This window comes from Pipistrellus hanaki, assembly GCF_964339955.1.
Source record: "Pipistrellus hanaki genome assembly, chromosome: 18".
Classification (NCBI taxonomy): Eukaryota; Metazoa; Chordata; class Mammalia; order Chiroptera; family Vespertilionidae; genus Pipistrellus; species Pipistrellus hanaki.
This window is the reverse complement of record NC_140520.1, coordinates 13,765,509-13,792,348: the sequence shown is the minus strand read 5'-3', so window position 1 is coordinate 13,792,348 and position 26,840 is coordinate 13,765,509. Positions and strand designations below refer to the sequence as shown.

General features: G+C 60.8%; 1 protein-coding gene and 1 long non-coding RNA gene across 12 annotated transcripts in view; one reads left to right on the top strand and one right to left on the bottom strand.

Annotated features, from left to right (window-relative positions):
- ARHGEF2 (Rho/Rac guanine nucleotide exchange factor 2) overlaps positions 1-26,840 on the top strand; it is a 37,404-nt gene continuing 10,564 nt past the window's right edge. For 2 of the 11 annotated variants that reach the window (XM_084866695.1, XM_084866692.1), the window contains exons 1-15: positions 1-308; positions 1,854-1,971; positions 6,199-6,316; positions 6,897-6,936; positions 8,021-8,114; positions 8,951-9,052; positions 20,178-20,322; positions 22,570-22,637; positions 23,051-23,114; positions 23,743-23,872; positions 24,085-24,194; positions 24,326-24,472; positions 24,978-25,228; positions 26,161-26,286; positions 26,609-26,726. In XM_084866695.1, coding sequence (XP_084722821.1) covers positions 16-308; positions 1,854-1,971; positions 6,199-6,316; positions 6,897-6,936; positions 8,021-8,114; positions 8,951-9,052; positions 20,178-20,322; positions 22,570-22,637; positions 23,051-23,114; positions 23,743-23,872; positions 24,085-24,194; positions 24,326-24,472; positions 24,978-25,228; positions 26,161-26,286; positions 26,609-26,726 — 1,924 coding nt within the window. In that variant the 5' untranslated portion in view covers positions 1-15. Of the gene's footprint in view, positions 309-1,853; positions 1,972-6,198; positions 6,317-6,896; positions 6,937-7,659; positions 7,857-8,020; positions 8,115-8,950; positions 9,053-12,322; positions 12,509-12,748; positions 12,867-19,817; positions 19,965-20,177; positions 20,323-22,569; positions 22,638-23,050; positions 23,115-23,742; positions 23,873-24,084; positions 24,195-24,325; positions 24,473-24,977; positions 25,229-26,160; positions 26,287-26,608; positions 26,727-26,840 lie in introns of those variants that run through there. The other 9 variants (XM_084866698.1, XM_084866697.1, XM_084866693.1 and 6 more) reach the window with 7 other exon arrangements.
- On the bottom strand, positions 9,059-11,921 carry LOC311613259. Its single transcript, XR_014793420.1, has 3 exons — positions 11,653-11,921; positions 11,586-11,617; positions 9,059-10,082 (listed from the first exon to the last, which is right to left on the bottom strand). It is a non-coding gene; the product is annotated as an uncharacterized lncRNA (long non-coding RNA).

Here is a 26,840-nt window from a genome sequence, read left to right as displayed (position 1 = left end):
CTGCGTGTGCCTTCCATGAGCAGAGACGCCCCCGAGGCGCCCCGCACGGGTGGGGACCTGGTGCCCCAGCACCGCACTCGCCGCTGCCTGTCTGCGGTTGAACCCAGAGAGCAGCTGGAGGAGGAGGAGGAGGAGGAGGAGGAGGAGGAGGAGGAGGAGGAGGAGGAGGGAAGAAGGAAGGAGAGAGATGGCTTCCATGCAGCAGCGCTCCGAAGATCGGGGGCTTTTCGTGCCCATCACCACAGCTATGACCCCCTCAAAAGACACAGCTGGGGGCCGGACAGGGAGCACCAGGACCCTCTGAGCAGGTAAATCCCTGGGCCTCCTTCCCTTCTTCCCTTGTCCCAGACCTTCCTCCTCCGGAGGCTTAGGACCAGGCCTTGGGGAGCCCTTGGGAAAGATGGACCCTGCCTTTCAACATGTGGCTTTCCCTGGTGTTTCTAGCTCCGTCTTTCTCCCTGGTCTCGAGGGCAGGTGGCGGTGGGAGCAGAGAAGGGGAGGTTCAGGGTTGGGGTATCAGGACACTCGGTCTTGTTGCTTCCATCTCCTACTTTGGATTTAAAAGAACCATACAGCCCTCAGACAAACCTCTATCCACCGGTGTGGCTCAGTGGATAGAGCGTCGGCCTGCGGACTGAAAGGTCCTGGGTTCGATTCTGGTAAAGGGCATGTACCTTGGTTGTGGGCACATCCCCAGTGGGGGGTGTGCAGAAGGCAGTTGATGGATGTTTCTCTCTCATCGATGTTTCTAACTCTCTATCCCTCTCCCTTCCTCTCTGTAAAAAAAAAAAAAAAAAAAAAAATCACACAACGGTTCAGTGCTGGAAGGGACTCAGGGATCATATGGCCCCGTTTCCTCATTTTGCAGATGAGGAAACAGGCCCAGAGGACTGTGGGAGGTTTCTTGAGAGAAGTGGTTCTAGGGTCGGGGCAGGGACCAGCCCCTTTCCCAAGCGGCTGCCTCCTGGCTGCCTCCTGGCTGGCTCCAGGCTGAGGCCGACTCGAGATGTCTGGGCATCCTAGTGCAGCCCCGCCATGAGAGCAGGGTGGGTCTATGCAGAGGTCTGTGTGTGCCTGGCAGACCAGAAAAGAGGGACCCATCCCCCCCCCCCGGAAAATCCCTGACCACTTCCCCCCAAGCAGAGGAAGTCAGAGCGAGAAGGCCCAGGGGTCAGCGTGAAGAGTGCAGGGTGAGTGGTCATTGTGAGCGCCCGTTGGCGATGGCAGGGCCCTGTCTCTCGGCCCTGGCAGTGGTTCCCTTGCACAGGTTCTCTTAGCTCCGGTGAGTACACCAACCTCTTCTAGCTCTTGGACCAGTGAGGGGAGAGGGCCCTGCGCCTCTGGCCAGAACTGGAGCGAAAAGCCTTGCCCGCAGGGCTCACGGCACTGGCCTCAGAGCAGCCTGCTGAAGGCAGAGATGCCGTGGGTACGCCTTATGTGGTGCTCGCTGAACCCCAGGCCTCCCAGGTGTCTCCTTTCGCTGCCAGGCATTAATTCTGCCCCCTGGGCAGAGAGAGAAGGGGTCTCTGGATACATCACCTCGGTGAGTATGGGCAAAAGTTGTCTTTAGAAAGCAGGCAGGCCGTGAGGATCCAGCTTGCTCTTTGCCTCCCCCCGAGGGCAGTGGAGGGCAGTGCTGCCTGATGACCACCAGGGGTCACCCTTGCCTGCAGCCAGCTCTGCCGCTCTGCCAAAGGAGAGAGGGAGGCCAGATTGAGTCAGGGCTGTGCCTATGCCAACAGGAAGGGTTGGGCTGGGGGCAAGCAACAGGGCTGGGCCGAGGCAGCTTTCCTCCCTTGTGCCCATCACCGGCCGCTGGATACAGAGGGCAGTGGTGGCAATGTGTGTTTCAGGAGCAAACTGCAGGCACCGGGATGCACCGGGGCCCAGGAGGCTGCCTCACTGCAGAGCCAAGAGGACCTGGGCACGTTTCTGGGACCGCAGCACCAAGGTGGCCCGCCTTCCAGCGCGGTATGGACAGACACACTCCAGGGAGCCCCCCCCCCCCCCGCGTCTACTTCGCGCCGCCCCTGCCGTGCCAGCCATCCCTCTGTGCCTCTTCTGTTCTGCCAGCTGCTGGGTCTCCCCGTGCCCGGGCACCGCTCCGTCCGACTGGCTCTGGATCCCCGGTCTGTGCCCCTCTGTCTGCTCCCCGCGTCTGCGTGCGGAGCACCCCGCTCTGGCTCGCCTGCCCCTGTCTCTTTTGCTCTAAGACTCTCTGTTCCTTCCTTCCTGGGCCTGCGTCTCCGTGTTGATGTAGGAATCTCCATTCCTCTCTCATGAAAAGCCCCCTGTTCCCCTAATGATTACAACCGCTTCTCAGACTTGAAGCCGAACTTACTATCTGCGGGATGAGACTGGGTATCTGGTACCCTGAGTGACAATAGTTCTCCAGCGAGATCAGCAGGAGATTACTCCATGGGAATATAGAGATGGCCCAGGCTTCTGGCTTAAGGGAACAGGACTGGGGGTTCTCAAACCAGCACCCACAGACCACGGAGGGTGCACCAGGGTGTAGAGACCCCGCTGGGTCAGCCAGATAAGCAGGCCTCACAGAAATGTCTCCAGCCCCGTGACTAAGAGGCTGCCTCCCTTCCCGCTCTCCCTCCCGCCGGCCTAGGGGCCCAGCCCCAGCCTCCTCTTCCGGCGCCTGTGGGGTGGGAGAGGCCCAGAGAAAGGAGCTGTTCCATGTTCAGCCGATCAGGGGAGCAGCAGGCCCAGCTCACCCCTCGCCCACTTTCCACCTTCCTTGCCTCCATGTCAAAGTGGCCTGATAGAAAGAACAGGGTTTCCGAGTTTTCTGACTCCTGGATCCTTCCTTTACCAGCTGAACGCTTTATTTCATCTTCCCGAAAACCAGGATAACAAAAACGACCTTTCAGAGGTGTGATTCTTAGAGGACAAAAAGTTGTCCAAGTGCCCAGCACAGAGGCTGGCATGCAGGAGGAGCGTGAGAAATGACAGTTTCTCTTTCCTCTTCTCTTCCCCATTCCTTCAGCCTGCTTTTCCTCTCGCCTGCCTTTCTCTCCTCCTGCCCTCTTCGCCCCTGATCGGTACGGGATGTCTTTTTCCCCCGTGGGCCACAGCGGGCAGCGGGGCCATGTGTTTTTCTCTGCCTTCCTGCTCTGATGCCCCTCCTCTCGCCATCCAGTCTCTAAGCAATCCCCTTATATTTCTCCTTCTCTATATGTTTGGGGTCTTTTTGGTTCTTCCTGCAATAGCAAGTGGATATATGTTCTTCACCAAAGTCCACAGACAAAAAGTCTGAGGCGCCTTAAGCTAGACGAGGGCTTGCAGACGGAGGGCCCAGGAGCCAGGTCTAAGCTCCAAAATTTGTTTTGTTTGGCCAGCCTGGCGCTTGCACTTTTAAACAGTCAGATGTCCTTAAATGGGACCTGTGCTCTCTCTCCAGTTTGCCAGAGTGGTTAATTCTGTCTCTTGTCTTTTTTTCACTTATCTTTTATTTAATTTATTTTAAAAATTTAAAAATAGCCTGTTTCCTTGCTTAAAATTTTCAGATAAGCCAAAACCGGTTTGGCTCAGTGGATAGAGCGTTGGTCTGCAGACTGAAAGATCCCAGGTTCAATTCCGGTCAAGGGCAAGTACAGTGGGGGTGGGGGTGTGTGTGTGTGCGTGCAGAAGGCAGCTGATCGATGATTCTCTCTCATCAATGTTTCTTTTCTTTTTTTTTAATTGAGTTTTTACAGAGAGGAAGAGAGAGGGATAGAGAGTTAGAAACATTGATGAGAGAGAAACATTGATCAGCTGCCTCTTGCACACCCCATACTGGGGATGTGCCCGCAACCAAGGTACAGGCCCTTGACGGGAATCGAACCTGGGACCTTTCAGTCTGTAGGTAGACACTCTATCCACTGAGCCAAACCAGTTTCAGCTCTCATTGATGTTTCTAACTCTCTATCACTCTCTCTTCCTCTCTGTAAAAAAATCAATAAAATATATATTTTTTAAAAATTTAAAAATATATTTTTACTGATTTCAGAGAGAAAGAAAGATAGAAACATCAACGATGAGAGAGAATCATTGGTCAGCTGCCTCCTGCACACCCCACACAGGGAATTGAGCCCACAACCCGGGCATGTGCCCTGGACCAGGAATTGAACAGTGACCTCCTGGTTCATAGGTGGACGCTCAACCACTGAGCTACACTGGCTGGATCATTTGTCTTTTAAATATAATATTTAAAAATGAATGCCCAGTAAATCAACCACGCATCTCAAGAACTAGAACATCGCCAATACATTTATCTTTACTTATGCCTCCCTCTCCTGTTCCCTTGGCTCCCCTAGAAGCAATCACTATCTTGATTTTTTCTTTATCATTCACTTAATTTTTAAAATAGTTTTAACACAAATACATGCATCCCTTAATATTACATTATTTTTTTCTTGCTTCTGAATTTAAAAGCAATGATGTTACAGTCTACACATTTTTCTATAATTTTCATCCAACGTTCTGTTTCTGATTTTTATTCCTGTGTTGCAAAAAGTTATAGTTCATTCGTTTTCATTTCATTCTTCTGTGGATGGACATTTGGGTAGTTTCCGTGCTTTGCCATTATGAAGCACATCACTATGAAATCATCACCATAATGAAAGAATGAAAAGCTTCCCGCCAGAGTGGATTCTTACGCTCGCGCTGCACGTGTGCGGCGTGCTAGCTGGATGTTTGGGTGTGGAGAGCACACAGGTTGTGTCTTCCAAAGGGCCAACCAAACAGGCCTCGCTTGCCTCCTGCAAAGCACCAATCACTGTGCTCTGGGAGCGCAGATGTTTTGAAGTCCTGATTGGACGGGACGTTTGCAAATCAGAAGTTCAGTGGACTTCCGATAACATCTTTCACCGAGCGCCTCCGAACCAGGCCTGTAGCGATGAGGCTTCTTCACCCCGCCGGTAGAGGGCGCACCCTTTGAGTGGCTTTGGTAGCCAGCTGCTTTGCTGCGGGTCAGTTGGCGGGCAGTCTGCTTTGTAGGAGCGATGCTATGGAGCCCTCTTTACTTACCCGCCTCCTCCTTGGGGTGGAACTCTGAGAGTCAGAGGCTGCATGGATACTAGAGAGCAAGGGCTGCAAACACCGGCTTGTCTTTCTCTTACCGATTGTAAAAGTCCTTCATCTGTTCTGGATTTGAGTCTTTTGTCAGATTTGTATTGTGGGATATTTTTTTCCCAGTGTGCATTTTTACTTTTTAAAAAAAGTATTTTTATTGATTTCATAGAGGAAAGAAGGAGGAGAGAGAGAGACATCAATGATGCAAGGGAATCATTGATCGACTACCTCTTGCACACCCCACACTGGGGATCGAACCTGCAGCCTGAGCATGTGCCCTGACCAGGAATTGAACCGTGACCTCCTGGTTGATGCTTAACCACTGAGCACACTGGCCGGGCTATCAAAGATTCTTCATTCAATCTACTGGAAAGGGACTTCTGGGTTGTTTCCTATGACTTCTATGACAGATTATTTGAAATTATTAAAATGTGCCTTATGGCCTGATACTTGGTCCGATTTGTGATGCTCCACGTAGGCTTAGGATAAAGGTATTTCCTAATGGCTGGGGGTGTGGTTTACAAATGTTTTTATTCCTTATCGTCTTCCACCCAGAGACCTCAGTTTTCCTCATTCCATGTCTGGCCTCCATAGGTTGAGTCTGTCATCTCTGGAAACCATTCAGGGTGAATCTTTTCTGGGACTTTCTCTGTATTAAGGAAGCCTGGGCGTGAGCTGCACAGAGTGGTGACTAGTAACCAGCGGAAGAGCCTCCCAGTTATTTCCATGGAACATCCCAGCTGTGGGCCGTGATGGAGGAGGGGGTGGGAAGCTTGAGGCCCCGAGGATGGGCCGTGTGGTGCGGGAGAGTGAAAAGCATGGGGAGGAGCCGAAACCGGTTTGGCTCAGTGGATAGAGCATCGGCCTGCGGACTCAAGGATCCCGGGTTCGATTCCTGTCAGGGGCCTGTACCTTGGTTGTGGGCACATCCCCAATGGGAGGTGTGCAGGAGGTAGCTGATGGATGTTTCTCTCTCATCGATGTTTCTGACTCTCTATCCCTCTCCCTTCCTGTCTGTAAAAAATCAATAAAAATATATATTTTTAAAAAAGAAAAAAGAAAAAGAAAAGCTTGGGGAGCAGGGGAGATGGACGAAGCCCGGTCTCTGCCTGAGGATTCTCGATGTGATTCCAGGGCCAGGGTTCCTGCCGTCCACCTGCTGGCCCTTCGGACCCCTCAGCCACCGGCATGCTTTCCAAGTCTGTTTCCATGAGTGGCATCAACTGCTTCTCCGGTGGCTCAGACCCCGCTGGTGAGTCAACGCAGGGAGCCAAGCAGTGGTAGCCCCCCGGCCTGTCTCACCGCCCCTCCTGGGGTGAGCTGTGTAGGGTTCAGCTCTGTCCTGGGTTAGATCGAACCATCGTTTGGAAACCCCAACATGCCTGTGTGTACACGAGAGATGTGCATTCAGGATGCCGGCGTTCTGACCCCTCCTTCCAGCGGAGGAGAGCATGGGACCCTGAGGCTCCCCGCCCGCCTTGTCACCAGAGAGGGAGGGCAGCTAACTGCAGTGCGCCCCGTCCTCAGGACGAGGCCTTGGGAGCTCGCTGTGAAACCTCCGCCCGCCCCTTCTCCAGGGACATGGCGGAGACTCTGGGTCCTCAGCCCCCTTCTCCGCAGCACCCCGTGCCCGTGCCCCTGGCTCCCGGGTTCTCGGGCTCTGCCCAGACCCCGCCCCCGCCGCTCCCCGGAGCTCGCCCTGGGAATGGGGATGGCGTCACAGGCACCTGCAGCTCGGGAACCTGATCCAGGTGGAGGGGGCGGGGGAGGCCGCCCTGGACGCCTTTGTCTGGCCTCCGCCGGACACTCCTCGTCCCCTTTTGTGTTGGCAGGAAGTCTATCCCAGTCCTCCGCTGCTAACTTCAGCCAAAGGTGAGTTCGGGGAGATTCGGAGTCCCTCGAAGGCCCGGGTGGGGGCGGGGCAACGCTGCCTAAACATTGCTCCCTTAACGTTTCCGATCGAAGACCTCCAAGTATCTTCCTCCCTGAGCTGCCGAGAACTGACCCCGGGAAGGCTCCGGAAGGTTCTGGGAGCCCGAGGGGTGGGGACGAAATTTAAAGAAAGAACCGGAGTACCCAGACGACAGGGTGTCCGTTAAATAACAGAGGGTGAGCGTTCATGGTCACTGCCAGAAAGGTGAGCGGGCAGAGGGGCTGCTGGACAGTGTCAGGGAGAGACAGTGACCAAGGGCCACGAGTCCCCTTTGATGGCTCGGGCAACTGGCCGATGGGCGGTGGCTGTGGAGGGGCCGCGGCTGAGGCACTGCTCAGGAATCCCGGCGAAGGCTGGGAGGTTTCATGGACCACGTCCATCAGCGAGCAGAATCGGCACCTGTTCCTTTGGCTCCCGCCGCCGCGGCCTGCCCGGGTGGGTCAGCCCTCTCGGCCAGGGCGGGCGTGAGAGCTCGCGAGGGCCCTTTAAGACGTCAGGCTGATCTGCGGTCCGAGAAGCTCTCGCTGACACATCCTCCTGGCTCCGGCTTTGGGATTAGCTCATGGGATGGGGCTGATGAAATCCCAGGAAATTCAGTCCCCATTGGCGTCAGGCCCAGAGGCCTTTCCGAACAGAACAGCAGAGGGGGTCCTACACAGGGCTCTTTGAGGAGGGAAAATGCCATCCCGAGAGGAGAGCTCCCCCCCCATCCCGCTTCCGCTGGGAGCAGCCCCAGGGAGAAGATTGGGCCTGGATGGAGGAGGAGGAGGGCCTGCGTGTGTCTGGGAGGAGCCTGGAGTTCCCTCATAAATAGAGGGGCCTGGGAAACCGGCCCTGCACACCCAGGACGTCCTAGGAGGTGGGGGTGGGGGGTATCTTTCCTCGGAGCCCCTCCTTTCCCTTCCTTACCCTTTTTCTGAGTCTTTCCCCTCAGATCTCCCCCTCCTCTCTCCTTAGTATCATGGCGCCCCCTCCGCCATCTCGCTGGGAGGATCTTTTCACCTCTCCCCTCTCCTTCCGCAGCTGCAGCCATCTGGAACGGGGTTCCAACACCTGGGTCGGCTCCTCCCTGCGGCGAACCTTTAGCTTCCTCTTGAGCATGACCGGCAAGGCCAAGGTAAGGCAGCTGGGGAAGCAGGCGCCTGGGACCCACTGCCCCTCCTCCCCACCCCGGGGACAGAGGCTCGGGGCCATGTTCACGTTTTAAGGGAACACACGCTCTCTCTCCCAGCCTTCCTCTGTTTTCCCCAGGGCTGCAGCTCAGCAGCCAGCTGTGGACAGCTGGGAGGGACGGCCAAGAGCCTCAGCAGCTGCAGGGTGGACAGCCCTCCCTCTCTGTAGGCCTCACATAGCTAAGAGGTGGGCAGCCGAAACCATAACCATTGGGCATGATACTACCAGTCACAGCAATATTCTACTTCACCTTTTAAAATATGTTTTTATTGCTTTCAGAGAGGAAAGGAGAGGGAGAGATAGAAACATCAAGGAGAGAGAATTCTTTTTTTAAATATATTTTATTGATTTTTTACAGAGAGGAAGGGTCAGAGATAGTTAGAAATGTCGATGAGAGAGAAACATCGACCAGCTGCCTCTTACACACCCCCTACTAGGGATGTGCCCGCAACCAACGTACATGCCCTTGACCGGAATCGAACCTGGGACCTTTCAGTCCACAGACCGATTCTCTACCGCTGAGCCAAACCGGTTTCGGCAAGAGAGAGAATTCTTGATTGGCTGCCTCCTGCACACACCCCCACTGGGGATTGAGCCCGCAATCCCGCATGCGCCCTTGGCTGGAATCGAACCCAGGGCCCTTCAGTCTGAGGCTGATGCTCTATCCAGCCAAACCAGCTAAGTCTGCTCGTTACTTCTTCATAGAGTATTAGCATTTATGAGATTTTTAAAAACATATATATATATATATATATATATATTTTATTGATTTTTTTACAGAGAGAAAGGAAGAGGGATAGAGAGTTAGAAACATCGGTGGGAAAGAATCATCGATCAGCCGCCTCTTGCACACACCCTACTGGGGATGTGCCCGCAACCAAGGTACTTGCCCTTGACCAGAATCAAACCTGGGACCCTTGAGTCTGCAGGCCGACGCTCTATCCACTGAGCCAAACCGGATAGGGCTGTATTTGTACTTTCCAACCAAGGCGGCTTCTGAGCATTGAGAGACCCCAGAGCAGTCATCAGCTATTCACTTGGAAGAACCAGAGGAGTCTCACCCAGGAAGGCTGTCCAGGCTCCTCCTGGCCCCACCCACAGGGCCGGGCTCTCTCCTCTGCCAGCCTTTTAGCCAAGATTCCCCTCTGGGTGGACAGGGAAGGCGGGGACAAAGCCAGGCTGTTAGCACCTTCCCGCCACAGGCCAGAGTGGGGAGTTGAGGCTTGAGACCAAGTAATCTGAGAAGTGGGGGGGGAGGGGGACCTTAAACCTGGGGGAGGGGGGGAGGCGGGGCAGGGCAGGGAGGCCTACCCTCTCCATGGGGGAGCAGAGCTCTTAGAGAACAAAGCAGACACAAGGCCTTGGGTCCGAGTCCCATTCCCACAGGCGCGGGCTCCCTGCAGGGTGTGCGTCTGCTGCAGAGTCGCCCTCTCCTCCTGCAGCTGTGTGCCCGCTCCTGACCGAGCAGTCGGTGCGGGCTGAGTAACCGGGGAAGGGGAATGTGGGCAGAGACTTGGGAGTCCAGACAGAGCAGGAGAGCCCAGAGTGCATGAGGACAGTGTCCCAGGGGCCTTTCCTCACCGCGGCCTCTGGGCCCGCCTCCCTCTCTGTCGTCTGGTCCCCTTTCCTTCCACCCTCGTGAACGTGTGTGTCCGCTCCCCCGCACCTCTCCTCCCCTTCCTCTGCTCGGACAGGGGCTGTGGGCAGGCACACAGCAGGGGCGGGGCTGGAGAGGAGCTCGGACCAGGGGCTGTGGGCAGGCACACAGCAGGGGCGGGGCCGGAGAGGAGCTCGGTTGGTCGGTCGGTCCAGCAGCCGGAGAAGGAAGTGGCTTATTCCTTCCTACTTGGCGAGCATGTAGGGCCCACAGAACGCTTTTCCAGAGGTCATCTTATTTCCTTCTTCTGACATCCTGGGAGAGATAAACATTTTAACCTCCGTTCCTCAGGCAAGATAACTTAGAGCCTGAATTGCCTCTGCTTGTCAGTAAAGCTAATGGAACCGCCTATCCCCTCTCTTCTCTTCTTCTGCCTCTTCTGGTGGGTGGCCACTGGAGTCAGTTATGTCTCAGTCGTCCCTCCCAGAATGCACAAGGTCCATTAATAACAAGAAGAGCAAGCGTACCCCTGGGCACTGCAGTGCTTGGGCCCAGGTACCCCTGGGGCTCCCTCTGTTCCCTTCCTGGCCATGCCTCGGACTCTGACAACCAGGTTCTCCCCTAGATGGTCTTCCCACCCGTGACACCTGGGGGACACACCTGTTAGGTTAAATGAGCTAAAGAAGATAGTGGCCATTTTTTAAATTTATTTATTTGATTGGTTTTTCTCACAGAGAGGAAGGGAGAGGGATAGAGAGTTTGAAACATCGATGTGAGAGGAACACTGATCACCTGCCTCCTGCACGCCCCCTCCTGGGGATGTGCCCCCAACCAAGGTACATGCCCTTGACCGGAATCGAACCTGGGACCCTTCAGTCCACAGGCCAATGCTCTATCCGCTGAGCCAAACCAGTTAGGGCTTATTTACTTATTTTTGAAACATTTTTTCCTTGATTTTAGAGATGAAGGGAGAGGGTGGGAGAGATAGAAACATCAATAATGAGACAAAAGTCCCATTGATCGGCTGCCTCCTACCCTCCACATCGAGGATCCAGCCTGCAGCCCAGGCGTGTGTCCTGACCGGGAATGGAACGTGACCTCCCGGTTCACAGGCTGATGCTCAATCACTGAGCCATGCCGATGGGCTAAACTTAGTACATTTGTCAGCCGTGGCTGCCCCCTGGGGCGGGGTAGGTGAAGCTGGGGGCCTGAGCCTGGAGCCCCTGGGCTCCTGGTTTGGGGGAGGCCCTAGGAGGAGGTCCCCCCCGCAGGTGCACTCCTGGGGGAATGAGCTTCTCTCGAGGCGCCGGGGAAGTCCTCTCTGCTGTCTCTCCAGTCCAGAACAGGCATGGCTCCCTCCTCTCCTCTCTCCGGCCTTGGCTATATAAGGATCCCAGCAGGGGAATGGGTGAAGCAGGAGGTGAAGAGTTGCTGGGCAGGAGGGGAAGCCGAGGAGCCCTGTGGGCGTGGCGCTGTGGGTGAGGAGCCAACCAGCTCCGCCAGTGGTGAGGCGGTGGAGCCCGAAATAGTGGCAGAAGCTAAAATTGGCACCTACAAGGGTGCTGCGTTGGACTTGAAACCTGCAGCCTGCCTCCTGCCCAGCTAGTGGGTCCCAAAGCCGCCAGTATGGGCTGGGTCTCCTCCCCCCCCACACACCCTTCTGGGACTAGGATTGGTCAGGACTCTGCAAACAGGGGGTGCTCTGCCTCAGGGCACCCCATGCTTTGGTTCCCCCAGGAGGCGGGAGACCCTGGGAGGCAGCCATGAGCTGCAGCGGTGAGCGGGTGTAGCTAGCTTTCCCAGGAGCAGGACACTCACCTCACCCAAGGTGGAGGGTGCCTCCAGGGCTCCTGCCCCCCCCCCCCGCCCCCCGCTGCTGCAGAGCCTGGCCGTCCCCAGCTGCCCCTGACCGGTGCCAGCTGGTTTCTGGCCTCTCGGTTCTGGCCTCACTGGCCGCAGGGAGACCTGGACACCGGAAAGGACTTGCTGAGCTTCTTAGCGCTCAGGTAGTGGATTCCTCTCCGCCTCAGGCATGTGGCAGGCGGGGAGGTGGACGGAGCAGCGGGTCAGGGAGGCCGCAGGGGGAGGAGCCTGCAGAAGAATGCGCCCCACGCCCGCCCCTCCGGCCTCCGGAGGTGAAATCTAAGTTATCTTCACGCCCGACCGGAGGTGACTCCTTCAAGCCTTCTGAGCGCCCGCCCCCCCTCCACCCCGGCCCCCATTGTCAGGGGGGCTGTCCTCCCCAGCCTGTGTGCTTTGAAGCCCGGGGAGGACCTGGTGGCCGGTCCCCTGGGGATGTGGGGGCGCAGGGACCCCGGCCTGCAGCCCGGGAGGATGGAGGGCGGAGGGGGTCCGGGCTGGGACAGGGCTGGGGGGCAGGGGCGGCTCAGAGGCGGGTCTCCGGGGCCGGAGGGGGGACCCTCCACTGGTCGGGGCCCCCGCTCCTCCCCCAGCTGCCCGGCGGGGACCGGAGCCCCGCGGCTGGCGCAGGGGGCGCCCGCCCCGCTCGCCCCGCCCCCCCTTCCTGCCCGGCGGCCGGGGGTGGAGACTGGGTTTGAGGAACTGGCGCCGGGGCCGCGAGGGGAGTCCGACTTCCTGTCCCCGGAGCGGCGCGTGCGGGGCGGCCGGTCCCCCCCAATAGCTGGACGCCCGGCCCCCGGGCCCCCTCCGCGGGGACCATGTCTCGGATCGAGTCCCTCACGCGGGCGCGCATCGACCGGAGCAAAGAGCTGGCGAGCAAGGTGGGCTGGCGACCCCTCCCCTCCGCCCCTGGCCCCTGTCCCCGGGCACCCCAAACCCCCGCCCCGGCGCACCCCCCTCCCCGTCTCCCCCCCGTCTCCCCCTCCTCCCCGTCTTTCCCCCCCACATCCCCCCCCCCCGTCTCCGCACCCCGAAATCCGGAGCATCCCGGCAGGGGGCGGGGACTGGTAATTGGGGAGGGGGAGGGGGCAGGAGGCAGACCTCGGTCCACCTCCTCCGCCTCCACCTCTATGTCTGGGGGAGCGCGCTGGGGTTTGGGGGCGCGCGGACTCGGGGGTCCCGGTGCCGGTGGCCCCGGTCCAGCGGGCCGGTGTGCGGGGCCCACAAACAAAGTTCTCGGTAAGGGCCGGAGGGGAGGAGGGTGTGTGTCAGGGTGGGCAGGGCTCGGTGCACCCCCTCCCCGGCCCCCCGCGCTCGGTTCTCGGGGTCCCCACACCCCGCAGCCGCCGCCGGCCGCTCCCCCTTTGTCCCGCTGTCCGCCGAGGGGCCGGGCGGGGCGGCGGGGTAGTTTCCCGGCTTCCTCCCCCGGCACCTCGGACGCCTCCCCCCAGACAGGCAGCGCCGCCCCAGACGGACTTTCCAGCCGTGATTCAGCCTCCGGGGGGGCGGCGTGCTTCCCGGCGGCCGCCGCTCAGGTGCAGGGCGCGGAGGGCTTTGTGTGGCCGGGTCCCCTCCTCCCTCCTTAGGGGCCCCAGCACCCCGGTTTCCGCAGGGCCCCCCATCCCTGTCTGCCCCCCCCCCCAGCTCCCAAACTCCTTGTGCTCCCAGCCTGGCACCCTCACACTGACCCACTGGGCACTGCGCCCCCTTTGTCCCCCCCCCCCCCCAGCTCCGTTATGGCTCCGTCTGGGATGTTTACCAGCCGTTTGAAGAGCCTGGGTGTGTGATTATCCTCTCCCCACCTCTACCCCCACCTCCACCATGAGTCCTGGCCCTCCGTCCCCAGCAGCCTTTATCCCTGTGGGCTTTGTACCCAGGCCCAGCCTAAAGGCCGTGACCTCTGCACAGCCAGACCCCGGGAAGGGATGGAGCTGCTTGTGGGTGGATAGTGAGAGCTGGGAGGAAGGGGGTGCGTGCAGACAGCACCCCCAGCCACGCAGGGTACCCCCACGGAGCCCTCTCAGAAAGGCCAGGATGCAGCCCCTAACTGGCTTCATCTGTGGCTTCTCTCCCACCCCAGGACCCCAGTGCCCTGCCCCTGGCCCCCACCCTGTGCTGATCACCCCCCCCCCTTTCTCCAGCCCAGGAAGCTGTACCCTTGGGGAGCCAGCAAGGACGGTGGGGAGCCAGCAAGGACGGTGGGAACCCACCCACTCCTGGCTCCTCCCTGCCTACCTGTCTGGAGGCTAAGTTGGGCAAGATTCCACCCTGGAACGTTTTAACGGTTCCTTGGGGCTGGGAGGAGAGGGTGCGAACAGGAAAACAGCTGGAGCGGGGCCTGGGACAGCTGCGGCCGGGAGAGGTGGCCGCAGGGGCAGTGCGGGCGGGGCCGGCGGGTGGCCGCGCCAGGCCAGGCCCCTGCTCTGAGAGTCTGTGTTTATTTTTCAGCCGTTTGAGCTGAGACCCTGGAGTGGCGCCAAGGGGGGTGGAGAGCTTTTTGAAAAACCACGGAAACTTGGTTCCACCCTAAAAAGGAAAGCCCTGGGGGAGCAGGGGTACAAAGAGGGCTTCTGGGAGCAGAGATACGGGGGTCCTCTTGCCGGTCTTGGGAGGAGCTGGGGGGCAGATACCTGGGTGTGGGCTGGTGGGTGGGTGGGTGGGGAGGGGGACCTGGGACTCAGGAAGCTTTCTGTCCTGGGGTGGCCATGGTTGGGGTGTTGGGGATGTGGCTGGAGGGCGGGGAATGGGGGGCCGCGGGGGTGGGTGCTTGAGGGCAGAGAGGCCGCTGGGACTTGCCAGTTTGGGCTGGTCGGAAGAGGAGGGCCACCCCCGGAAAGCTGTGGTTACAGAAGGGGGAGCTGGTGCTTAGCCAACAAACCCTGGATCCCCTCTCCCCCTCCCCCTGCACGCCAGCTGTCTCTTTCTTTTTATACCGCGGTGGGAAGGAGAGGGGCCTGTGCAAACGACATTATTTGAGGAAGATGGTCTCTCCTGCCACCGTTTGGGGACTAGCTCAAAGCTAAGCCCTGACCCTCACACACACACACACACACACACACACACACACACTCTCTCTCTCTCACACACACACACCATTCCTTTGCTTTCTCTCCAGGACCTCGTGCTGGGAGAAATTTAAGTCAAACCTGCCCTTTTTACTTCTCATTCTCACAGTCTTTCTGCGTGGCGTCCCCTCCCCGTGCTGCTTTTTCTTTCCCTCTCCAGTTCATTTTTATTCCTTCGGGCTGTCTTCAGCCCTCCACCCCCTCAGTTCTCTCTGCTCTACTTCCTACCTCCGCCGCCCCAATCCAGAGGTCTCCTTTCTCACTCGAGCGCCCCTTCCCTGCCTCCTCCCCAAACCCTGACCTTTACACCTGCAGCCTCTCCCAGGACAAAGGGGCCGGCGGGGGCAGAGGGCCGGACGGCGGCGGAGCCGGAGGGGTCTCCCTGGGATCGCTGGGCCCCGCGCTGGCGCGTGGCGGGCAGGTGGAGAGGGGGAAGGAGGAAGGCTGTTCCTTTGTCCTGAAGAGCGCAGAGGCGGCTGGCTTTGTGTGCGGGAGAGGAGCCGCGGAGGGGGGCTGGGGAGCCCGGGAGGGGGCTGAGGCGGGTGGCAGTTTGGGGGGATGTGGAAGAGTCGGGGATCCCCAGGAGGCGGAAGCTTTTGGGGGCGTAGGAAAAGATTCTAGGTTAGGGAAGGAGCGGAGGGGGAGGGGGCGGGGGAGGGGGGGGAAGGGAGCGGGAAGCTTAGGGAAGTCACAGGGCGGCAGGGGAGTTGGATGAGAGAAGACTCTGCTGGGGCTTCTGATCTTCCCTCTGACCTCAGTCCCGCTGGCTTCTCTGGATCCCCGACCTTGGAGTCAGGGGAGGGTCAGATGAGAATGTGTGAGTCCCACACATGTATGTGGCCTGTATTTGGGCATATGTACGTGTCTGTCTGTGTGTCCCCACATGCTCTGGTTTACTGCTTTGAACGTGGTCACCGGAGTAGGAGGCTGGTGCTCTGGACTTGAGGAAGCTTTTCCGTTCTTAGCTTCAGCCTGGTGAGCAGATTGGTGAGGGTTCTGGGGCTGATAAGAGAAATGAGTGAGAGGAGCTGGCTGGACCTCTCTGGGTGTGTTTGCAGCTCCGTGGGGGAGGGGGCCTGCAGGCAGCAGCTGCCCCCTCCCAGCCCCAGCAGCCTGTCCTGTGCCAGGAGGGCAGGGAGTCCTGGCACAGCTATTGTTCGCTTCACAAATGCCCGTCTGTCTGCATCGCTCCCCCTCCCGCCGCGGTCTCTCTCTGACCGACAGGTGTGGCCGGGTGGGGGGCGGGCGGGCGTCCAGGGTGTCTGGGTCTCGGGGTCTCCGCCTCGGCTTTATTCCCGATGACCCTTCACACCCCTCTTTGCTGCTCCAACGTGCCCGCCCCCATTGTCCAGTGTTCCGTCCTCATTCGCCAAGCGAGCATTTATTAAGCGCCTCTGTGTACGCAGTGATATCTTGCTGTGCTAACGCCCAGCGTTGGCGTTAGTATTTCCGTTCATTGCCTTCTCCTCGGCCTCTGTCTTGTCCCTGGAAAGTGGTGAAGGGACAGAGCCTGGCTGAGACCATCCCAGACTCTCTCCTCGGTCCCATGGCCCGGAACCCCCTGTCTCATCTCCCAGCCCTACAGCTCATTCCCATGACTCACTGCCCGTTGCAGCCCCTGACACTGCACCCTTGCTGGCTAGGGGTGGAACCACAGAGGCCTCCAGTCCCAGTGGCGTCCTCCGGGGTCACCATACAGCGGGCCTGGGCAGAGGCCTCGCCGTCTGGGGAAGGGGCAGAGGTGGTTCTGAGTGCCACGTGACCCCCCAGAGCTCCTGGTTTGGATGTGCCCGATGGAGGAGCAAGGACGGCTGAGGCTGAGGCGTGGCCTTGGAGGGCCTCCAGCCCGCCCCTGCTGCCCGCAGGGAGCACGGGGAGCACAGGAAGCCGCGGCCCAGGCTCTGGCACTGCCTCGTCCTTCACGGACGTCACTGTTTTCCTCTCCTCTCAGCCCGGGAGACAGGGACAGAGAAGCGGGGAGACAGCTGCAGGCCTTTGAGTTTTGGGGCAACCAGCCACAATGCCCTCTGCTACTCCCCTCGTCTCTTCTGCCCCACAAAGTGACCAGGATCTGGGGTGACAGGGAAGGAAGGGCTGGGCTGGCCTTCTGGGCTCTAGGTCTGTAAGTTCCGAGGAAATAAGAGGAGAGAAGAGCTGGGAGCCCTCCAGGAAGAGAGAGGAGGAGAGGAGCCTGGAGGGTTTGAACCTCTGACAAGGATGGAGGGCCCCTAGAGCAGGGGTGAGGGTGTTGCGGGGCCCTTTGTCTTGGTGTCCGTCTGTCCATCCATCCATCTTTCCTTCCTTCCTTTCTTCCCCTTCCTTTCTTTCCTTTCCAAACATGTATTGAGTGCCTGTTGTATACAGCCGTTGTGTTGGGTGCTTTATTCACTCGATGTAGCAGCGGTGTAGTTGAAGGCTGTGGAACAAGAAAGACTTCCCCTGCCGAAACCGGTTTGGCTCAGTGGATAGAGCGTCGGCCTGTGGACTGGAAGGTCCCAGGATCGATTCCGGTCAAGGCCATGTACCTTGGTTGCGGGCACATCCCCAGTAGGGGGTGTGCAGGAGGCAGCTGGTTGATGTTTCTCTCTCATCGATATTTCTAGCTCTCTATCTCTTTCCCTTCCTCTCTGTAAAAAAATCAATAAAATATACTAAAAAAAGAAAAGAAAGACAGACTTCCGTGTGGGCTTCGGAGAAAGAATGACTCCAGATACGGGGCAGCAGAGCACGGAGTCAAGCAGGAGAGGTCTCTGGGTGCTGGCGGTGGCTGTTGTCGATTATGGAGGGAGGGACCCTTTTCCTGGCGGACAGAATGGGGTGTGGAGGTGAGGGGCTGCCTGCCCGGGGGGTGGGTACATGGGAGACCAGGGTGATGATCGGGAGAACACCTGGAAGAGAGGACAGAGAACCCAGCAAACCGCTCCCTCCTCTCTGGAGCGGGCGCCCCTGGTGAGCAGGCCCTGTGTCCTCCCATCCTCACCAGCCTCAGCCTGGGGCGGGCAGAGCCTGCCTCCCGGACAATAGCGCTAGGCAGTGCCAGGGCCGCCTGCTGCGGGGCAGCGCCCATGCTGGGATGTGCTGTTGCTGGGGCTGCTGCCCGCTGCTGGCGCACCTAGAGAGGGGGTCTCTGGGAGAGAGGGTGAGTATTGGGAGGTCCCGAAGGAAGCCTGGGTTGTCTCTGGGGCGCTGAGGCCAGAGAGGGTGGGTCACTGGAGACCCTATTCTCTGGCAGCCGCAGTCCCCTCCCTCCTCCTCCCTCCTCCTTCCCCGGGGAGTGCTCCCAGAGGCATAAGAGGGGAGGACACTCTGGTGAGGGGAGGGAGAGCAGTGGCGTCATGGGGGCAGATCTGTACCGTTGCCTGTTCTGGAATTGACTTGATTTAGACATGTTGCTCTTTTTAATGTTCATTTCTTGCTAGCTTTTATGAAAAACATTTCAATTACAGTTGACATTCAATATTGCTTGCTTGCTTTTAAGTCAGACATAGCAAGTGCTCAGACTTTCTGTTTGTGTCACAGAGAAGCCTGGGAGGGCAGGGAAGGGGGAGAGAACAGAGTGTATGGCGGTGAGAACGATATTTGGACTTGGTCTTCGAGGTCCTACAAGGTGGTGGTTATGCAGAGCAGGGTTTTATCTTCCGCAGAGCAGGCAGCTGGAGGTTAGACCACAGGGAGAATTTTCTAGTGGTCCGGGTAGGTGGGTTCCAGGATAAAGAACGGGAGGTCTGGCACAGTGGAGGCTGGCGTTAGAGGAGACCCTGGCTTACGTGGAGGAGGAGGCGAGGGGGTGGCCAGGGCCAGCGGAGGAGAGGCCAGGATAAGAGAGAGGAGGGGTGAGGGCACGGGATGGAAAGGAGACCTGGAGATGGGAAGAGAAGAAAGAGGAGGATGAGAGGAGAGGAGCAAAGAAAAATGGAAGATCTGGGCAGGAAGTGACCTTAAGACCTCTGGGGTCTGCCCATTGGACAAACCTGGAGCCCTGAAGGGAGGCAGGAGAGAGAAGGATCGGGCCACCAGGAAGTCTGGAGACAGGCTAGGGCCTTGTGGCCCAGTGCCCCCTGGCCCCTGTGGTGTTGACTCAGCCCGTCCACACTTCCCGTTTCTACCCTGAGCAGCAGATCAGGGCGCCTCTGCCCCTCCCCCACCGCTTCGCTGCTGGTGTGGCCGAGCCGGAGTGTAGGCTGGGCTCAGGCTCAGGCTCAGGCCTAAGGTCCAGCCCCAGGGCTCTGCCCTGAGCTCTAATTCTCTGCCCCAGCCCCCCCTCCCCTCTCCCTCCACGGTCCTCCAACGTGGGGCTCACGCCCTCCACTTCAGCAGACGGTGCACTGGGCTCTGAGGGGCTGGGAAGCAGAGGGAGGCCCTGGCTCCGGGTCTGCTCTCCTTCCTCCCAGAGTGGCCGCTGCAGAAGGCCCCGGGGCAGGCGCCGTCTCAGGCTTTCTGGAGGCTCAGTGGCCTGAGGGGGTCAGAAAAGGGGGTCAGAGGTCAGCGGGGAGTGGGAGGAGCTAGCAGAGATGGGAACAGCCAGCCTCTGAGGTTCTGAGGGGGGGCTCGCCGGGCGCCCCATGTCAGGGGAGCCCGGAGCTGGGAGGACGGATGTTACAGCTGGGGGACAGCTGGGGGACAGAGGGTAGATGTCAGGAGGAGCTTCCTGGGGTGGGAGAGATGACTGGGGTAAGGAGGAATAGAGGGACCACCTTGGGTGTGGGAGGCTGTAGGAGAAAGATAAAAGTTAGCCTGCAGGAAAGACTTCCTGCCAGGAATCACACCTCACCGGCCCAGTTTCCTTCCTCAGAGGGAGGGGAGGAGGGACACAAGGCCAAAACCAGGCTCCTCCTCCCTCAGGGTGAGCGGAGAGCACGCCGCCTCCTGCCTCCGGGCCGGTGTCCTCCGCCGAGTGTGTGTGTGTAGAGTCAGAGGTGTGGGTCCCTGACTGCGTCGGGGTGGCCGTGGAGGCATTCTGCCCCCCCCCCCAGCCCATCCAATAAGGGGATCTCCCCCATCCCCCCCTGTGACTGCCACAGAGACAGCCGCTCCAGCACGGTTGTCATGGTTATAAGAGGAGCGAACTCCCATAGATCTGAGAGCGCTGGTGAGCTGGCATCTCTGCCGCGCCCGCTCTCCCCTCCTCTGCGCACACTCCTCTGGCACAGACGGGCGCTCGGCAGGCAGCGAGGGGGCGAGCGGAGCTGGGGCTGGAAGGTGGAGTGAGGACGCCGAGGTCCAGGCCGGGGAGATGAGTGGCACCCGGAGGCAGCCGAGCCGCAGGGGCCAGGTCGGTCGGGCCGGCGCGGTCCCCGGGGCTGGGCTGGCCGTGCCCGAGAGCCTCCGAGGCTCCGCTCTGGGCGGCCGCGTCTCCGGCACCGCAGGCAGGACTGCCCCCCCCTCCACACACACACACACACACACCCCCCCCCGTCTCTCTGGGCTCGGCCGGCACCCTGGCCTTTTCCAGCCTCCCTTAGTGTCTCTCCCCCTCCTTCCACAGGCCCGGGAGAAGGAGAAGATGAAGGAAGCCAAGGATGCCCGCTACACCAACGGGCACCTCTTCACCACCATCTCCGTCTCGGGCATGACCATGTGCTACGCCTGCAACAAGAGCATCACGGCCAAGGAGGCCCTCATCTGCCCGAGTAAGCTGGACCCTGAGTGCCACGCCGACGCGCGCCTGTCCCTCTGTCCGTCTGCTCCGTCTGTCCCTCTGTCCGTCTGCTCCGGGCCCATCGGGGTCGCTCCCCTCGCAGAGCCCGGCGGGGTCCCCGCGCCAGGGCCGGACGCTTGCTCCCCGCTCCCTTCCCTCCTTCCGAGGGGTGGTGGCAGTGGCAGTGGCAGGGGTGCTGGCAGTGGCAGTGGCAGCGGCAGGGGTGGTGGCAGCGGCAGGGGTGCTGGCAGCGGCAGGGGTGGTGGCAGTGGCAGGGGTGCTGGCAGTCGGACGGTGGCACCGGCAGGGGCTCTCTGGGAACGTGGGGGAGGGGAGACGAGGATGGCGCCCGGTGCAGCTGTCACCCTCGGGTGTCCCCGGCTCCCTCAGCAGCTGGGGGGCTGGTTGGAGAAGGGGCAGGAATGCGTGTGGGGGCAGGTGTGGGCAGGCGGGGGCAGCTCGGTGGCAGCTCCTGGACTTGCAGCTGGCCCTGCCCGTCTTCTGGGCAGAGCCGGACGCTCAGGACTCGGGGGGGGGGGGGCTTGCCACTCCCTCTCTGTCCACTGTGGGTGGGGCCTGACGCTCTTGGAGCAGAAGGTGGGCTTAGGACCCTCTGTCTCACATTCTGGTCTGACTGACTGCACGGCGGCAGGAGGGCACACAGCAAGGATGGGTGTGTTTTGGGGGTGAGGGTGGGAAGTCCTGGCTTCCACCTCCATCTGAAGGGAGCCCTGGGTTTAGGAAGTGCAATTCTTCCTTCTCCAGAATGCCTAGCCAGAGGGCTCCTGCCTTGTCCACCCCCTCCCCGCCCCCCCCAATTTATGGCAAAGCGCTGCTTGTGATCAGAGCAGGCCTGAGGGACCTGCTGCTGGTTCGTGGGACAGCGGCTGTAGCCCCAAATCCCTAAGGAGCAGGGGAGGGAACCCCAGAAAGGACCCCGGTGTCCTCGGTGCTCCCCTTCGGGGTGTGAGGATGAGGAGGGAACCCCGATCTTAGTCCCGCTGGAGACCTGACAGAATTCCCAATCCAGAGCTCGTTGCCAGGGGAACTGGCGAGGCGGGCAGCCTGCAAGTGCTATTTTGGGCGCAGGTGGAGAGCGGAGGTTGGCTCCAGCGACACTGGGTGCCGGGGATACGGGAGAAGGGGGCTCCGGGAGGGTGGGGGCGGCCCCTGCCCCCCCTCCTGCCTTGCCCTCCGCCCCGCCTGGCTTGCCTTGTATTTGTGGAAGTGAGCCTGGTGCTGGGCATTGTCTGAGGAGTTAGCAGAGTTTCCGGTGTTGCTGCATGGAGGAGGGGAAGCTGCAGAGGAACGGACGGGCTGAGGGCACTCGGGGGAAAGGGACAGCCAGTGGCTCCAGCGCGAGGCTCGGCTGTGCTTCCGTTCCTCCCCTCCCGCCCCCGGCGAGGCGTGCGGGCGGGTGACGGGGAGAAGCAGGTGGAGGGTGAGCACCCGGGCTCGCCTGAGTTAAGGGCAGGATTGGCTGAGGCAGAGGGTGCAGAGCTGGCAGTGCAGAGGCAAGCCGTGGGGGGAGGGCAGGGCTGGGCCCAGCCCCCCTCTGCCCCTGGGCCCATCGGGCGCTGTGTGGGCCCGGCCCAGAGCTCACGGGCAGGCGTGTGGTGCCCGGGAAAGAGCACGGCTTTGGGGCTCAGCCACCCCTGAGCTGAGATCCCAGCTCTCCCTGCAGCTGTGGGACCTCTGGCAGGTGACCTGCCCTCGTTAGCCAGGTTCCTCATCCGGAAAGCAGGGGTAGCGGAGTCCACCGCAGAGGGCTGCCGGGACCACCTAAAGCCGGGGCGAGGGCTGGAGGCTCAGGGAATGTTCACGTCTCCCCTCGGCCCCTGGTGCCCGTCCCAGCGGCTCCTGTGCCGTCTCCGCTTCCGTGGGTGTCCTCCCTCCCCTCTGTCACTCTGCACCACCTCTGTGCTTCTCGAACTCGTCCGTGGCAGCCAGCACCCCCTTCCTCCCCCTGCTCCACCCCTCAGCTCACCTCTGAGTCAGGATTGCCTGCCGCCCCGATTGCTTAGCTGTGGTCCACACCTGCACCCCGACATGAATTTCCTGCGTGGAGGAAGGAGGCGCGGGAGGAGAGGGGCCGGGGCGCGGTGATGGCTGAGAAGTCTGGGAGGGGAGGGCGGTCTCCAGGGCTGTGTGGCCACGGGGAGATGGGTGTCTGCACACGGGTGTGCCCCCTCCTGTACCACCGGGCCCTCCCTTCACCCTCTTTACCCCACCCTCCCAGCCTGCAATGTGACTATCCACAACCGCTGTAAAGACACCCTGGCCAACTGTACCAAGGTCAAGCAGAAGGTGAGACGCAGGGAGGGCCGGGGGCTGGGGAGAGGGTAGTGAGTGTGCGGTGCCCTCGTGCCCTTTTTCATCCACCCCCTGCGCCCCCCTTTACCCAGTTAACCCCTCTCCTCACCGTGGGGCGGCCCAGACCCTCAGCCTCAGCCTCAGCCCCAGGCCTCAGGCCCGAGCCGGCCGGCCTGTGGCTACAGACCTGGCTCCCCGGCCCCGGGCGCAGCCACCCCGCTGCTCCAGCCGTCCCGCCAGCTTTCTCCCGAGGGGGCCAGCTGCCCAGCGCCTGCCCTGTGCCCTGGGGGTGCTGCTGGGTGACAGCTGTCCTGGGTGTCCCTCTCTCTCTCTCTCTCTCTTTCTCTCTCTCTCTCTCTCTCTCTCTCTCTCTCTCTCGCTCTCTCTCTCGCCGTCCTGTCTCACAGCAACAGAAGGCCGCGCTGCTGAAGAACAACTCTGCCTTGCAGTCCGTGTCCCTCCGCAGTAAGGGTGAGTGTGAGGGGGTTCAGGAGCCCCCCGGGCCCCGGGCCTTTCGGGCCCCGGGCTCTGCTGCCCCCTCCAATGTGTCCCCTGGCGCAGCCCCTTCCTCCCCTTAACGGGAGGCAGACAGCGAGCTGTCCGGGCTCTCGGGCTTGGGGGCCGGACAGAAGGGTCCCGGCCTGGGGGTGGGGACTGGGGGCGGCTGGGCCTCCGCACCCACTCACACCCTGTGTTGTTATTACGGTTGTTGTTGACGCTGCACTCGGGGCTGGTGGCAGCTGCCACGGGTCCGCTCAGACGGCTCTGGCGGGACAGGGAGCCGCGCGGGGCTCGGTCGGGGGTGAGTCCCTGCTCACCCACCCGCTGAGTCACCCCGGACCAGGCCCAGGGCCTTTCTGAGCTCCAGGGCGCTCAGAGGCATGCTGAGGGGAAGGGTCAAGACAAAAAAAAGCTCTTTGTAGGTTGACAGGATCGCACCCACCAAGGCAGCGTCACCGTTAGCGTCTCGCTTCGACCGGAGTGGGCGCAGGGTGGGTGGGGGTGGGGGGCCGCCTTTTGGCGGAGGAGGAGCAGCCGGGAGGCCCGGGTCCCGGGGAGGCGCTGCGGCTGACGGCTGCCGCCCGGCGTCCCTCCGCAGCCACCACGCGGGAGCGGCCGAGCTCCGCCATCTACCCCTCCGACAGCTTCCGGCAGTCCCTGCTGGGCTCCCGCCGCGGCCGCTCCTCCTTGTCCTTGGCCAAGAGCGTGTCCACCACCAACATCGCTGGGTGAGCCTCCGCTCCGGGAGGGGCCAGGTGGGCAGAGGTGGGGGCGGTGGAGACAGGCGGGCGGAGCGGTCCTTGGCGTCCCGGGTTCAGAGTTAGGGGGGCAGGTAAGGAGGACGCGGGCGACGGCCTCGGGGGGCCCGGCTCCGGTCCCACCCCTGGGAAGGGCGCTCGGCCGGAGGAGGGGTGATGCAGCCGCCCCGCGCCCCCCGCAGACACTTCAACGAGGAGTCTCCGCTGGGCCTGCGCCGGATCCTCTCCCAGTCCACGGACTCCCTCAACGTGCGGAACCGGACGCTGTCCGTGGAGTCCCTCATCGACGAAGGTGACCGCGCGGGCCGGGGCGCCTGGGGAGGAGGGGCTGGCGGGCCCGGAAGGGCAGAGCCAGGAGGGGGGTAGAGAAGGACCCGGGACGTGGGGAACGGGCTCTGAGTGGCTGCCCCCGCTCGTGTCCAGGCGCAGAGGTGATCTACAATGAGCTGATGAGTGACTTCGAGATGGACGAGAAGGACTTTGCGGCCGATTCCTGGAGCCTGGCTGTGGACAGCAGCTTCCTGCAGCAGCATAAAAAGGAGGTGATGAAGCAGCAGGATGTCATCTATGGTGAGCCCAGACCACCCGAGGCTTCTCTGCCTGCACTGGGTCCTGTCTCCTGGTGTCCTTCTGCCCGTCCATCCCCACCTCTCAGGTCTTCCCACTTACCCCCCTGGTCTCCCAGTCCCTGCCTGGCATCCCACAGATGGCCGCTGGGGACTGCTGGTCCCCAAGGCTCTGTCCCTATCCCTTTTTGCCGGTCAATTCTTAGTCTTTCCTCTGGGCCTGTTTCGTGCGAGGGGCTGTGGGAAACCTGGACGTGTAGACACATTCGGGGTCCTTGCCCTACAGCAGCTTACGACTTGAGATGACAATCGTAAAGATAAAAAATGGTTAGAAAATGACCTAAGGTCCTAAGAATGCAGAACGTTGACCCGGAGGGGACCTTGCAAACCTCGCGGGGCACTCCGAGGCTCCCCGCCGAGGGGCCCCCCCCTCCCCCCCCCCCCCCCCCCCCCCCCCGACCGCGGCCGAGCCGAGGTAGAGGAGGCCCGACGCCCCGCTGTCCACACAGAGCTCATCCGGACGGAGCTGCACCACGTGCGGACGCTGAAGATCATGACGCGCCTCTTCCGCGCGGGGATGCTGGAGGAGCTGCAGCTGGAGCCGGCCGCGGTGCAGGGGCTGTTCCCCTGCGTGGACGAGCTCAGCGACATCCACACGCGCTTCCTCAGCCAGCTGCTGGAGCGCCGGCGGCAGGCCCTGTGCCCGGGCAGCACCCGCAACTTCATCATCCCCCGCCTGGGGGACCTGCTCATCAGCCAGGTGAGGAGCGGCGGGTGGCTGGAGGGGTCATTGCTTGTAAAAAACATACTGTATGAGAGAGACTGATGAGCAAGAACAGACCCAGAGGTACGGAGCCATGGGCCAGACTGTTGGACCTCAAAGGGAGGGTGGGGATAAAAAGGAGAGATCGGCCAAAACCAGTTTGGCTCAGTGGATAGAGCATCGGCCTGCGGACTGAAGGGTCCCGGGTTCGATTCCGGTCAAGGACATGTACATTGGTTTCGGGCACATCTCCAGTGGGGGCTGGGCGGGAGGCAGCTGATTGATGTTTCTCTCCCATCGATGTTTCTAGCTTTCTATCCCTCTTTCTTCCTCTCTGTAAAAAAATCAATAAAATGTATTTTTAAAAATACATATATGTTTTTCTTGATTTTAGAGAGAGAGGAAAGGAGAAGGAGAGGAACATCTATGTGAGAGAGAAACATGGATTGGTTTCCTCCTATACTCACCCCAATCAGGGATCCAACCCACAACCTGGGCATGTGCCCTGACCAGGAATCGAACCGGTGGCCATACTGGCCAGGGCTAGAGAGGGCATTTCTTGCCTCCAAACTCTAGAGTTGTGGTTGGCAAACTGCGGCTCTCAAGCCACCTGCGGGCTGCTCTTTGGCCCCCTTGAGGGTGGCTCTTTCACAAAATACCACGGCCTGGGCGAGTCTATTTTGAAGAAGTGGCGTTAGGAGAAGTTTAAGTTTAAAAATTTTGGCTCTCAAAAGAAATGTCAGTGGTTGTCCTGTTGATATTTGGCTCTGTGGACGAATGAGTTTGCCGACCATGGCTCTGGGGGGTAGAGCCAGGGAGAACTGGAGGGGCAGGAAGACGGCCTGTCTGGCTGGCGGCCAGAGAGTAGCCAGGGGTTAAGGGGTGGCGTTGGGGATATGCTGATCCAGCCCTGCTCCCCCAACCTCCAGTTCTCCGGCCCCAGCGCCGAGCAGATGCGGAAGACCTACTCGGAGTTCTGCAGCCGCCACACCAAGGCCTTAAAGCTCTACAAGGAGCTGTACGCCCGGGACAAGCGCTTCCAGCAGTTCATCCGGGTGAGCATTCCTCCGGGACCCGCGCGCTGCGCCTCCGGTGCCCAAACCCGCCCCCCGTCCCCCCCCCCCCCCCCCCCGGGGCAGGTCCACTGCACCCGCGTGGAGCGCGGGAGCTCCCGGTCCTGAGGGCCAGCCCCGGCGGCCGCACCGCGGGAGCTTTCCCCTGCTCCCAGTGAACCTCATTTCCCAGCTGCACTCACCTCAGCCAGCAGGGGGGCCATGGCCGAGCTGTGCCAGCATGGAGCGCGGGCTCCGAGCCCAGCGTTGTCCGTGCTGCCCTCCCCGCCCCCCCTCCCGCCCTGAGTCCTCCTCTGTCCTTCAGAAGGTGACCCGCCTGGCCGTGCTGAAGCGGCACGGGGTGCAGGAGTGCATCCTGCTGGTGACCCAGCGCATCACGAAGTACCCGGTGCTCATCAGCCGGATCCTGCAGCATTCCCACGGTGAGGGGCCGTCTGGGGTTACAGAAGGCCCGGGGTGACCCAGGGGAGGGGGAGAGTCAGAGGTGGACCCCGGGCAGCCTCCGAAGGCGGGGCGAAGTCACTGAGCCGCCCCTC